General features: G+C 35.5%; 1 protein-coding gene across 1 annotated transcript; it reads right to left on the bottom strand.

Annotated features, from left to right (window-relative positions):
- Window positions 1-746: 746 nt before the first annotated feature.
- On the bottom strand, window positions 747-10,314 carry FDM1 (XH/XS domain-containing protein). The gene is made up of 8 exons (XM_028221626.2): window positions 9,938-10,314; window positions 6,676-7,581; window positions 6,035-6,216; window positions 2,921-3,010; window positions 2,522-2,809; window positions 1,798-2,007; window positions 1,129-1,366; window positions 747-974 (listed from the first exon to the last, which is right to left on the bottom strand). Exons 2-7 carry the CDS (start codon window positions 7,574-7,576, stop codon window positions 1,139-1,141), a joined length of 1,899 nt encoding a protein of 632 aa, XP_028077427.1. The 5' UTR covers window positions 7,577-7,581; window positions 9,938-10,314; the 3' UTR covers window positions 747-974; window positions 1,129-1,138.
- Window positions 10,315-13,319: the final 3,005 nt, after the last annotated feature.

Below are 13,319 nucleotides of genomic sequence, written 5' to 3'. Positions count from 1 at the left end.
CATATCCAAAATAGAACACAAAAGGACATTAATACTGTGTTTGATTGAGAGATTTGGAAAAAGAGATAAAATATGTGTAAAATTAAGTGAAATATAAATATATTTTATTCACATTTCACTTAATTTTTTCTTTTCTTTTTTCAAATCCCTTCTCAAATTTTCTAACCACACACAGCGTAAGTATTTGCAAGAATTAACCACTTGTTTTGAATCAAATCCATCACAACGATTCAAAGGGTTGGAGAGATTAAAAAAGTAAAACATTGTTTTAATGACAGTACGGTTGGAAAGTAACCCATAAAGCACATCAAACAGAAACAGCTTCAAAGCTTTAGACTAGTAGGGTGAGAGGGCTAACATTCACATGAAAATTGTTTATGTTGTATTTAGTTCATAAATTTGAGAAGAAATTTAGAAAAGAAAAAAGAAAATGCAAGTGAATGTGAACGTAAATGTGAATGGAATATAATTATATACAAGAACTGGCCCATCTAAATCAAGCCAGCCGAATCTGAATCATACCAAAGGGGGGAATCAAAGCTTGAATGGACAGTTATATTTCCATGAAATTTGATTTGGCTTTGTTTGTGTGTGAAGTTTTGGAGGAGAACTAACAAGAGCTCAATTCTCTTTCAAAATTGGCTCTAAATTCACAGCAGAAAAACTCCAGTTTCAGCCTACCTAGGAAAAAATAAACAAAAGTGACATGCAGGGAAAAACAAAACAAAAGAAAGCATAAGACAATGTGGGGTTCAAAGCTGATACTAACATGCCATCCACATAATGGAAAACATTAAAGATGAGAATGTCTAGCGAGTTGCAACATAGATTTAACAAGTTCTGTTGTAGCATACACCCAGTTGGAGATAACTACAAAGAAATTAGTTTCAAATTCTGATTCTATCAGTTTTGCAGTCTTTTGTGAGCCTTTCTCACTTCTGAACTTCCATCTCGGACACAACTTTCTCCATCACCTAGCATAAAGATCTTACGTTAAACATGGTGTAATTTATGAAACCATAATGAAATAATGCCATTGGAGCCTCAAATGGATAGTAAAATGATTTTGCATAACACGGTTGTATATTTGAAATAACAAAAAGTTCAAATACATAAATAAATACTGACCTCAACCTTATCACCTCTTACGCTTCAGTGTCTTCAAGTTTTTCAAGATATAAGCAATGACTTCCTTCAATGTGGCTTTTCTTTTCTCTTTAAAGTTCCATAGCTCAGAAATCACATACCTGCCGCTCGGATTGTACTCATTCATCTCTTTCAAGGCAGTTGTGACTGCCTCATATATCTCAACTCCCCACTCATCCTTGAGATTTTTCAGCAATTCATCATCCTCATTTATGATTTCCTGCATTATGCATAATCACTATAAAAATCAATTTTATCTAATGACAGTTCATTTTTATCTGGACATGCATCAACATCAAGAGACGATCACAGATTCTAGTTTAATCTTCAAACTTTGGCAACAATATAAATTTCAATAAAAAGAGGACATGTTTCTAATTATGGTCAGCATAAAATCAGAAAAGAAGTTTTAGTGTTCAGCCCAGAATCTCTATTCCCTTGCAAGCAACTCAAACAACGATTACTTACCCAAAAAAACTCAAACAATGACGAGAATGTGGGAACGACTTGCATGCTTCTTGTGAGGTTATCACACTATACAATGAGAAACCACCTCTAGGAATTCAACATAAAATGACCGACCAAATGAACAGGCACAGAGCCAGAGCATGAATATGCATGGTTTAGTAGAATGACATTCAAAAGCAATACCTGATGCCCTTCTTCACATGCAACAATTTTATATGGGTGCCAATCTGGGTTCTTCATCTTTTCTTGCCAAAAGGAGCACAGTTCCGAGGCCTTGACATCTGCGTCTGAAGGGAATCTTTCTTTGCATGCATTCTGAAAGGGCTTCATATCAAGTTCTCCCATTCTCTTTATCCCAATAAGAGTGCGACCACTCAACATTTCATTCAAGCCCTGAAAATGAAAGAGAACAATCCATGAATTCTCAGCACCATCAGGAAAAATGTCTGCACCCAGTAAAAAGACTTGAGCCATTATTTAAACTAGCCGTACACAATTACGTGTCTCAGAGAGGTGGTTATATCGTATTAAGAGGGGAGCTAGATATTTGACAATACATTCAAGATCAAATAATTTATCAACTAGTTGCTGTTATTTGAGAGCTAGGAACCATTTCAATTTTTCTTCACATCGAACATCATTTTTATCAGCAACTGCGAAAAAGACATGCCGACAGGTTAATACATTTGTTTGTTTGATGACAAATTACAAGACCTAAGAAAAATCAGAATGGGACGTTTAATTCATGGCCCAGACAGCTCACCCATGGGTGAGGTGCTACACTGCATCTAACTGAAAAAACACCGCTCCAATTCATAGCCTCAAATGCTCACACAAATAGTCCCACATAACATGTAAACAGTACGACCTCAAAGAACAAAATTATAGGAACATGAGAAAACCATACCGCAATCAATTCTTTACGAGCTTCTTGCAGTTCATCATTACTTTGGCGCTCTTTGACAATAAGGGTTTGATTTAAGTCTTCTAAACTACCCATCTCCTCAACCTTCAGCTCCAATTCCTCATTCATCTCTTTTATCTTCTTCTGAACAGCTGCATCGTCTTCGTCACCCAGATGCTTCATCACCTGCAGTTTTCCTTTAAGCTCTTCAATTTCCATCTCCAATTTCTGTTTAGCATCTAGCTTCCTTTCCAACTGAAGTATCTTATGTAATGCCTCCTGTTTCTCTTTCTGCAAAATGAAAATCCTATTCAATGAAAGCTATATGGCTAAAAGATAGGAAAAAATGCTAAAAAGTATAAACTACACTATCCAACCAAAGTCTGATACTAGGTGGCACACCTTTTGCTCTTCAACCAGCCTCAAGACATTCTCATCAGCCTTTCTCTGCTCTATGGAAGCCATTTGCAGTGAATTGTTTCTTGTTGTATTCTAAAAAAATAACGGTGTTATATCAGTAAATGAGCATGACGAATGATCAAACATGAAAATGCAACAGCTTTTGTAAAAGAGTTTCAATATACATAGTTTTTTTTTCTTCATTCGTATAAGAAAATTTAACTTTTCAAGCTGAAGACATGAAATACTAGAAATAAGTTAACAGATATTTTATTCACTAGTAAGTTTCCAGGGGTGGAGTTGTCTTCATCTGTTTCAGACTGCATAGTGTATAATATAAGGATAAACTCTGAAGACAATAGAGAGCAAGGCACCCATAACGTCATCAAGCATGCCAAAACAAGCAATCAGCAAAATGCTTGGATCAATGACAAAAAGGGTAAATCTTAGATGTCAAAAGCATGCGTAGGTATTCAGGTCCATCACGTGGTACCACCAAGACTACTACATCACACCCTCTCCAATGGGAAGGCTCATGTGTCAGCCTCATGAGGTGGCATGTGAACCAAAAGTAAGCTTTACATCCCTCCCAGTGAGGATGAGCTGCTCCAGTAAGGGGAAGCGCACATGGTGTGCTTTGCCACAGGACTTCTACTCCAAGAGCTCATGATGCCATGAACTGCCTACAGCTCAGCACCACCTTGCCTTGGCCCTTGTACAAGGACCCTTTCTTGGGCGATGAATATCCATGGCTCGCCCATAATACGAGCTACTCCCACTTGTTTGATTAACCAGTCTCCACAATCAAAGTTGGTACCACTCCAGTCAAGCGGGTTGTGACACCCCGCCGATACAACTGGTTGACTGATCGGATCTCCAACCCATGTTATGAGTACTAACCTAGGTTAGGAGCAAGACCTAGGACCGTCATCCATGGGACCATTGGAGGAGATGTGTATTGGAGGCTAGAATTGAGGACAATTAAGGTTGCACAGGCTTCTCTGCTTGGCATGGCTCCACCTTTACCAACTTTAAGATGAGAGAGGTTTGACCAAAACATGTGATATACCTCAATAGCCATATCACACCTAACTTTGTCCCACTGAAAGAGGCCTTCCACTGTTGTCCCGTGATATGATCTTCAAGATCTATCATAAGAACGATGGCCATATCAATCCAACAGGCCTATCCTCTATCTATTATTGGCTAGGAAGACTCCCCTACTACCACCTTTCCTTCCCCAAGGATGCCTCAACTCTCCTTCACCTCTTGTGGCCTCTGAACATTCGAGTGCCCACCATCATCCCAAAAGGTTCACTCTGACCCAAGGTTTTGAAAAGCGGTTGCGGTCACCGTAACGGTGGCGGTGGCGTGGTTGCGGTTGCGGGGTGTAAAGGCCGTAGCGTAACAGTTGTGGTAACCGGAATCGTGAATTTTTTTATTTTTCGTACAATTTGAAAAAACTTACCGACACGCATACTTTTTTTTTTCCATGGTCATATTTATTGGTTTAAAATAAATATTGATCAATTTTTGTAAATTTTTAAATATGATCCAATATATTTCATATTTTTAAATCACTATAAACTGAGTTTTTTACATTTTATTTTAATAATTAATAACTTTATATTATACAAAAAATCAATCAATAACTATTATATATAAGATAAACAATGACAAAAGTAAGATAATAAACAAGAGCCTAAATTTATGTATATACATATTTTAACCAAGCCAATAGATAATGACCACACTTCTTCTTCTTCTTCTTCTTCTTATTATTATTATTATTATTATTATTATTATTATTATTATTATTATTATCAAACAATATATAGATAGATGCACACAAATAAAATGGTTGAGTGATAGCAGCTGAATAGAATAGCATAGGTCTTACAGCTTCAATAAATCAATAGCATGTTCTTCATTTTCCCTCTTCTCTCTCTACCTTTTGCTCTTCCATCTTCTCTCTTTGTCTTCCCTCCTCTCTATCTCTCTTCCCCCCATTTTCAATTTTTTTTTGTGTGTTTTTTCGAAAGAAACTATTCGGAACCGTTACGTAACTGTGCGTAACAAGCCCTTACGGCTGTTACGACACCGTTACGACCGCTATGACAACCGCTACGGCCGACACACCTGTGAATCTCAATCACACTGCAAAAGCGACCGTAATGGGTGGCAGTAACCACCAAAACCGTTACGTACGTTACGTAACGGTTGCGGCCGCTTTTTAAAACCTTGCTCTGACCACATCATCGACCATCTCATTTTGGACCATAACTTCTCAGATAATTCTTCTCCTACGAACAGACGTCCGGATCTTGTAGCAAGATGCAAATAATCATTGCTTCAAGCGCTTGTACCTGTTGTGACAACTGAACACACAGTTCAATTATAGTGTTGTTTTGTCGGATTAAAGTCTTGAATCCAATGGGAGTAGTAATATTCAAAATTCAACCTGGCCAACGGATCGCGCAAATAATTTTTGAAAAGGTTGCACTCCCAAGAATGGTGGAAGAATATGGTTTCTTGGGTATAACAGAAAGAGGAAATCAAGGTTTTGGTCATTACAGCATGTTCTTCTTCTTTTCCTTGACGTCTCCGCTGGCAATAGTTTCCATCACCATGAGTTGTTCTGAGGCTTCTGCTTCTTCTTCTAGGGCTTCAAGAATATCATCAATGTAAACAGCGATGAATTCCTCCGTTCCTTTGAAGCAGACATCCATTTTTCGTTGGAACACAGCTGGGGCATTCTTCAGGCCAAATGGTATGGGGGGGATCCAAAAATTCTGTAAAGTAAGTAAAGAACTAGTGGAAACTTACAAGAAAACTTCAAGAAAACTTACAGAACTTTAGTATTACACAGCGGAAACTTGAAACTTTTGATTACAAGACAAAGCTTAAACTTCAAACACATAAACTAAGAAGACACATAGTTGAAGAGAATGGGCAAGGCTCACATAACATCTTCAGGCATGCCAACTAACCAATCAGCAAATAATACTTGGATCAATGACAAAGAGGCTAAAATGTTAGATGTCAAAGTATGAAATGGACAGCATATGTATGTGTTTCCTTGAATGTGTAGACATGCATATAATGAACGTATATCACCTTCTCTTTCTCCTCATCAAGTTTCTGTCTCTCTCGTTCAGTTAATGCTTCACGTTTGTTTAGTTGTTTACTCCAAGAATCAAGTTCCTTTCTCTTGGCCTCCAACTCATAATTCAGCGTCTCCTGTTCATCTAAAATTCTTCGAATGTGCTCTCGTGCTAGACGCTGCATCTTCCTTGTTTCTGAGACACAGATGGAATATTTATATATCACAAACTATTTTTTTTTTCCAAGTAAAATCATGAACCCAAAAAATGTTATGTAATTAATCAAAAAAGGAATACCCATCCGTTTTGAATCCAGGAAGCCCTAAATGTTCTTCACCTAGAGGCATTGACCAAATTTTCATATTTTATTTTCACACACTACTCATAGGCCCCTTTTAAGAAATCATAATATCAATTTTGAAATATTTATATCCGATAATTAGAAACAGGTAGCAAGCTATGCATTTGGTGTGGATCCATCAATGGGTGAGAATCCAAACATATGAAGAGGTATGGATATCAAAGCACCCTTCCCTGAGCAGAACAAAGTCAATAAACATAACCTATTCACCATCACGAATAAATAGGCCTCTATGCAGGAATAAAGATATGGAAATTCACATGCATGGTGCACAAACACATAGGAGGGAGAACCTTCGTAGAATGCATGGTGTAGCATGTCTTTCTCCTCAAGCATCCTGCTCAAAGACATTGTCTTCTCATTGTATTTGTACTGCAACTCATCCAAATTTTCATTTTTTAAGTCGATCTCATTGGCTAGGTTAGCCACAATTTTGTTTCTATCTTGAGTGGCTTCCTGGACAAGGTTAGAGATTGTCTTCAACTCTCCTTCTTTACGAAGGTACTCACCAACTAAACCTTCTGAATTATAATCGTCAGCACGCGCAAACCATCCATAAAGATTTGAACCAGAAAGTCCTTTCTGAGCTTTCCACTCCTTTTTACTGTGATGATCAGCTTCAAAAGTCTTCTCAAATTCCATGGCATTCTTAAAACCAGTCCAGTCATTATCAAATTTCACAACAGCTTGGGCAGTTTGGTTCTGGTCATCCCAAAAAATCTCAACATCTAGAGGCTTAAATTTAGAGAACTTCTTCAACCAATATCCACTGCTACACAAAGCTTTTCCATTCTCTATCTCGTTGACAATGTTTGTGACAATCCCTGTCCAAGGCCAGCAATATAAATCATTTTGCTCGGACTTCTCAGATACTGGAGCTGGTTCAATCACATGTTGTGGTGGCTCGGCCTCGTCCGCTAGGTCAGTCTCCAAGTATATTGCCAGTGCAAGGTGGTTCGCCTTTTGTTTTGCACTTCTGTTGGCAGAACCTTTACTGACTCCCGAGGCATGTTGAAGAAGGTCCTTATACTTGTAATCTTGTTTCTTCTTTCCTGCACAGAAGGGGCACCTGAGTGTGCCATTTGCATTCTTTACTTTGTACTTCCCAGTCCTCAGTTGCTCATAAGGTTTCTCTTTGTACTCATTGATTTCTGACTCACTCAAATCTGACTCTTCATCTGAACTGTATTCCATGGGACCTGAAGCCAAAAGCCACAAACAAATTGTGAGGATAACTAACATGAAAGAATCAGTACTAAGGCCTCGTTTGGGAACAGGCTAATTTAGTAACTTTTTGGCTATTTGGCTAAAAAGGTAGGTAAAAAAAACTTGTATGTTTGGGATGACTTTTTGGCTAATTACGAAAAGATGTGCAAAAAGTAGAGAGAAAAGAGAATCTTTGACTTTTTGGTATGAGTTGTTGGCTTTTTGGCTAATTGAGTAACTTTTTGGCTAATTGGCTAAAATAGCCTCTTGCCAAACGAGGCCTAATAGCACTGGAATTCCTTGAGGCAATGAATGCATAAGATAGACATCCATAACATATTTAAGTCAACTTTCGAATGAAAGGAAAGAAATAAACAAGATAACAGAAGCTTGAATATTAACCCTAGAGGATAATTCAAGGCCCTGCTAGATAACACTAGTTCGTATGTTAACCCTAAAGGTAAATCAAGGCACAAACCAAAAAATCACCTTTTTGCTAAATGGATAAAACAATTATATTTAGTTCACCAAAATAGTGAAACATTAATACAATTTTCACATAAATTTTTTATTAAATTTTGAAATGAAAATCATAATCATGAATGAAACAAGAGTGAAAAATAAGAATTAAAGATGTCTATATATGGGCTTCATTTATGGTATTTAACATTACACATTGATGCAATTATGCAACTCAAAGAATTTAGTGTGCAAAGGGGTTAAATTAAAAACTATTTAGTCATGAACTATAAGCGAAGCCTTTTCCATTTTGACAATGCCAAACCCATGTCTTGGCATGTACATTACCCAATATAATTTGGCAATCTTGCTCCAATAGTACGAATGTCATTTCTAGTATTTTCCTAACACAACGCCAAATGCAAATACCAGAGAGGTAAAGAGAAAGTGTGAGTTGGCAAATTTGTGAAGTGCCGAACATTATGGCACAAAGTTTTCCATTGCCAAATTCTAGCAAGTTAGCAACTCGTTTGGCATACCATTGGATAGCTTTTTTCTTGAAGTCCAGCCAAATTTTGGCAATGGAAGCTCATTTTGCATGCCATTGGAGATGGCTCTTACGCATGCTTAACCCAAGGGGTGTGGTCGAGTGGTAACACCTTGGATTGTTATACCCAAGGTTCTAGGTTCGATTCTCCCTGGGCTAGACATCCGCATATATGGTTGGTAGGAAAAACCTTCCAGAACCTTACTGCCTTGGGCGAACCACACCCCCCATACCCATTGTCAGGAATATGGGTTCAAATCCCCACCAATGTGCGAGTATGCGACTCAGCTCTGAGGCCTTGGCTCCATTTGGTTCTAGCCTGAGAGGCCAGCCCCTCTATGGTTAGGCCTCTTACACATGCTTACAAAGGATCACACACAGGCTAAAGCAATTTGTAGGAAATAATTTATGTGGGAAAATAAAACCCAATAAAATACAATGTCCTTGAAACTTTCTCTTGCTAAAAAATTCTAGGAATCAGAGAAATTAAGGGCTTGTTTGGTTTGTCTCTTGAGAAACAATTTTTGAGAAAAAATTTCAAAAATTTCTTTAATTGAAAATTTTTGAAAAAAAAAATCCAAAATCACTTTTCTCTCTCAACAAGTCACTTTTTCTCTCAAATCCATCCATTCAACTACCAAAAAAAAAATTAAATTAAATCATCCCAAATTCCAAAACTATTTTCAAAACATACAGCCAAACAAATTTTCAAATTTTGCAAACTCTTTCCAGAAATTATTTTTCAAAATTGTTTCACAAATACAAACCAAACATGACCAAAAAGTTCGATCCATTAAAACAGAATACATTGATCCAAACCATATAGCCGAGGAAAAGAATTCTCGAAAAAAAAAAAAAATCGATCATTCTACCTCATCTCTCAGTGCAACGGTCAACATCAGATCGATCCTATAACCAAAACCAGTCACAAGAACTATGTCTTGGAGTTCCAAAACAGAGACATTTCATGAGAGACAATGACTTTGAAAAATTGTAAAATATAATACTCCCTCCGTCCCAAAATAATAGTCCCTTTTGGGGAATCCAACTTTTTTTGGTAGTACAATTATTGCACTTTAAAAAAGTTGATTTTCCAAAATTAATAGTACATTTTTGGGAATATCAATATCATAATTGTACTTTTTATATTGTTTATTAATTTAAAAGAAGGGCAAAATAGGAAATTTATATTATTTTTGTACTTGATTTTTGAAGAGAGGGACTAATATTTTGAGACAATAAAAAATGGAATAAGGGACTAATATTTTGGGACAGAGGGAGTACATCAAACTCAAACAGAGATACAAGTTTAGCGATAGAGAGATAGAAATGCTAATACATACCGAAATTAGCAAAAGAATCAAGATATAGATGAGCTCTCTCAGCCCAACAATGCCGATTCTAGAGAGAGAGAGAGAGAGTGTGAGGAGGTTTAAGAGCCAAAACCCTTGCCAAACAAGGAATGGGAAATGAAGAGCTGTACCTCCACTCAGGTCAGGTGTGTGATGCAACAATCATTCTCAGAGAGAGGGAGTGTGTGTAATTTAGAGAGAGATCTCTCTCTCTCTACACAAGAACACGATGAACCCTAAAAAACGAGCGGCACAGTTGGCACTGTAGCAGTTTTGGGCGTTCTTAAATTCATGATGAAAAAAAAAGTTTTTGGTACTTGGACCCTTTTTATGAATCCCTTTTTATGAAGGGTACTTAAATTATCGGTTATTTATATTTTACCTTTTAATATTTTAAATTCAACAATTATTTATTTTAAATTATTTAAATTTAAATATTAAGCTTTTTTATTAATCATTTATTAAATATTTGAATAAAAAATTATCAAATACTGTTCAGATGGTAATTATATTAAATTTTTACAAAACATAAAATAGATTAATTTGATTATAAAATTTAATATAATCATCATGTGTATAATACTTGATAATTTTTCATCTAAATATCTAACAAAATGACTTAATGTTCAAATTTAAATAGTATGAGAAGATAATTATTAGTTTTAAACACATTAAGGAGGTAAAGTGTAAATAACCGATAGTTTAAGGGGGCTTAATATAAGGGAAGTGATTGAGACCCCCTCCAATCACCACCCCCACCACCCTCCACACACACGTGGCGGGTGGTGATTGGAGGAGAAGGAAAAAAGAAAAACTGGCCAATCAGAGAGAGAGGGGGTCAAAGGGGATGCCTCCTTGAGGGGGTCCAACTCATTTTCCTTAATATAATTTCCCCTTTTATGAATTAAGTTAAATCTAGTCGATAATGGGTCAACTCGGATCAGACTTCACAAAGCATCTTTTTGTGTCAAAAAAATTAAAAATTAAAAATTAAAAATTCATGTCATTTAAATATTTTTTAGGTAGGGATAAAAAGTGTAATTCTAGCCCGGCCTAGTCCATTCATACTCGGACTGGACCAGTTCGCCACTGGGTCTATCAAGTTCTTGCTTTTTTCAAGTCAGGCTGCAGGTAGAAAAGTGAGGCCTAGGCCTAGACCCACTCAAATTAAGGCCTAAGGTCGAGCCTGGTGAGCCTTTTTTCTAAAAAATAAACGATAAATATTCTATATATATAGATTATTTACGAGGCATAAAAAAAGAAAAGAAAAATTATACTAAAATATTTTAGTTAAGATTAATGAGATATTTGGTTATATTTATATTTTTTTGGTTATGACTAAAAAAGTATGAAATTATGTAATTGTCTTCTTTTGAAATGAATAATTATATATATATATATATATATATATATATATATATATATCAAAATGAAACTTTGAATATTACAATCATTAAATTAAATAAATAACATTTATTGAATGAATAATTTTTATTTCAAAATGAAATAAAATATTATAAAAATTTATATCATTAAGGCTTGGTTTGGGGTATATAAAAAAGTCAAAAAGTCAAAAAGTTATTCAAAAAGTTAAAAAGTTATCACTATTCATCAAAAAAATATAAAAATAATTAATTTTACACTTAATTATTACAACCGGTGCCTGTCTCCCCCACTGACTTTGTTGACTTTTTAGAAAAAATTGCACAGGTGGGGTGCACAAACGACATTGTGATGTTCAGCCCGTGGGGGCCCATTATGGGTCTCGTTTTGATAATTTAAACCGTTTAACGTGTAGAACTCGTAGAATATTATATGCTTGTAAAAAATCATATTGATCGGATATCGCTAACTACATGATTAAATCAGTTTTATATAAAAAATGGATGGTATTATAGTTAATGGTTGACATAAAACTAATACGATCAGATAGTTATCGATATCCGATCAACGTGATTTTTTACAAACATACAGTACTCGACGAGTTCTACAAATTAAACCGTTCCAATTAGCAAAACGAGACTCATGGTGGGCCCACACGGGCCGAACAATACTGTTCAATTCAGGCACGAAAAGGAGACAACCATTTCCTATCTTCCAATCAACCCACTGCTCTGCCAGACTGTACGGGCTACTTCACTAACTTCTCCTATACATTTATTTATATAATTTTTAAATACATATTTTTTCATAAAAGTCAAAAAATTAACCCAAACATCTATCTTTTTTTCCTCAACTTTTTAGTTCAAAAAGACAAAAAGTGCACTTATTTAGGGCACCCCAAACAACCCCTAAATATAATAGATATAGATTATTGATGATGATAGAGCAATTGCATCACTATAGGTCAACTACATTCTAACTAGGTTGACAACTACTAACCTACCAATCGTTTACATTATATACCACCTCAATAATATAACACAAAAAAATAACGAAATGAAATAGTGAAAAACATATTGTTGATCAATTATTGGAGGAGGCAGACAATTCACTGGCATTACTTAACAATATGTCATCCAAATCGTTTTGACTTCTCTCATTTTCACTATAATTTTGTCTTCTCATAAGCGCATACATTTGATCTCTAGATATCATTAGTGCCTCAACCATTTGGGGTGAAAGCCTACTGTAGAAATCGTTTAGCACCGGTCCACTTGCACTAAAAGTTGTTTCAGAAGCAACTGCAAAAATAGGAACAATTAGAATATCACGGGCCATCTGTGAAAGTACAGGTCACATAATTTCATTTTGTTTCCACCAATCTAAAATGTCAAAATCTTTGAAATCATTCACTGGTAGACTTTCCAAATAACGTTATAGTTTAGAACTACTTACACTTGTATGTTGAAATATTCTTCTACTTTTTATTGTTGAAAAAACATTTAATCTTCCACATCAATATGAGGTTGGTGTAGTGTATGTAATTGTATTTGCAACCACAAATTGCCTATATTATTCAAATAATTTTCGGCATGTTGTCATAATAAGGGCAAGTTATTTTTATCAACAAAAATACATTCTAAAAATTCTTGTAAACTAGTGTTTTTACACCTAGGATCAATTACGATGGCTAAATCTAAAAGATGGGGCAATTGATCAAAATATTTGTCAAATTTCTCTTTCATTGCAGTAATAATGATTACATAAAATTCATTACCCTTATAGTTTGCAAAACTTTCATTATTTCTGCTAACATATGTAAAACAAATAGTAAAGTAGGAATATATATAAGAAAATATTTTTTTTGCAATATCAAAAACGTTTAGAAAATATTTATATAAGGCTACTTGGTGCTAATTCAGTTCTGTGGAGTCAGTATTCCTCCTATTGATGTTGTTGCAAAAAATAAATATATTACTTCTCTTTATTT

Source organism: Camellia sinensis, chromosome 4 (genome assembly GCF_055761805.1).
Source record: "Camellia sinensis isolate YWXY chromosome 4, ASM5576180v1, whole genome shotgun sequence".
Classification (NCBI taxonomy): domain Eukaryota; kingdom Viridiplantae; phylum Streptophyta; class Magnoliopsida; order Ericales; family Theaceae; genus Camellia; species Camellia sinensis.
The sequence above is the reverse complement of the archived record's forward strand: the minus strand, read 5'-3'. Positions and strand labels throughout refer to the sequence as shown.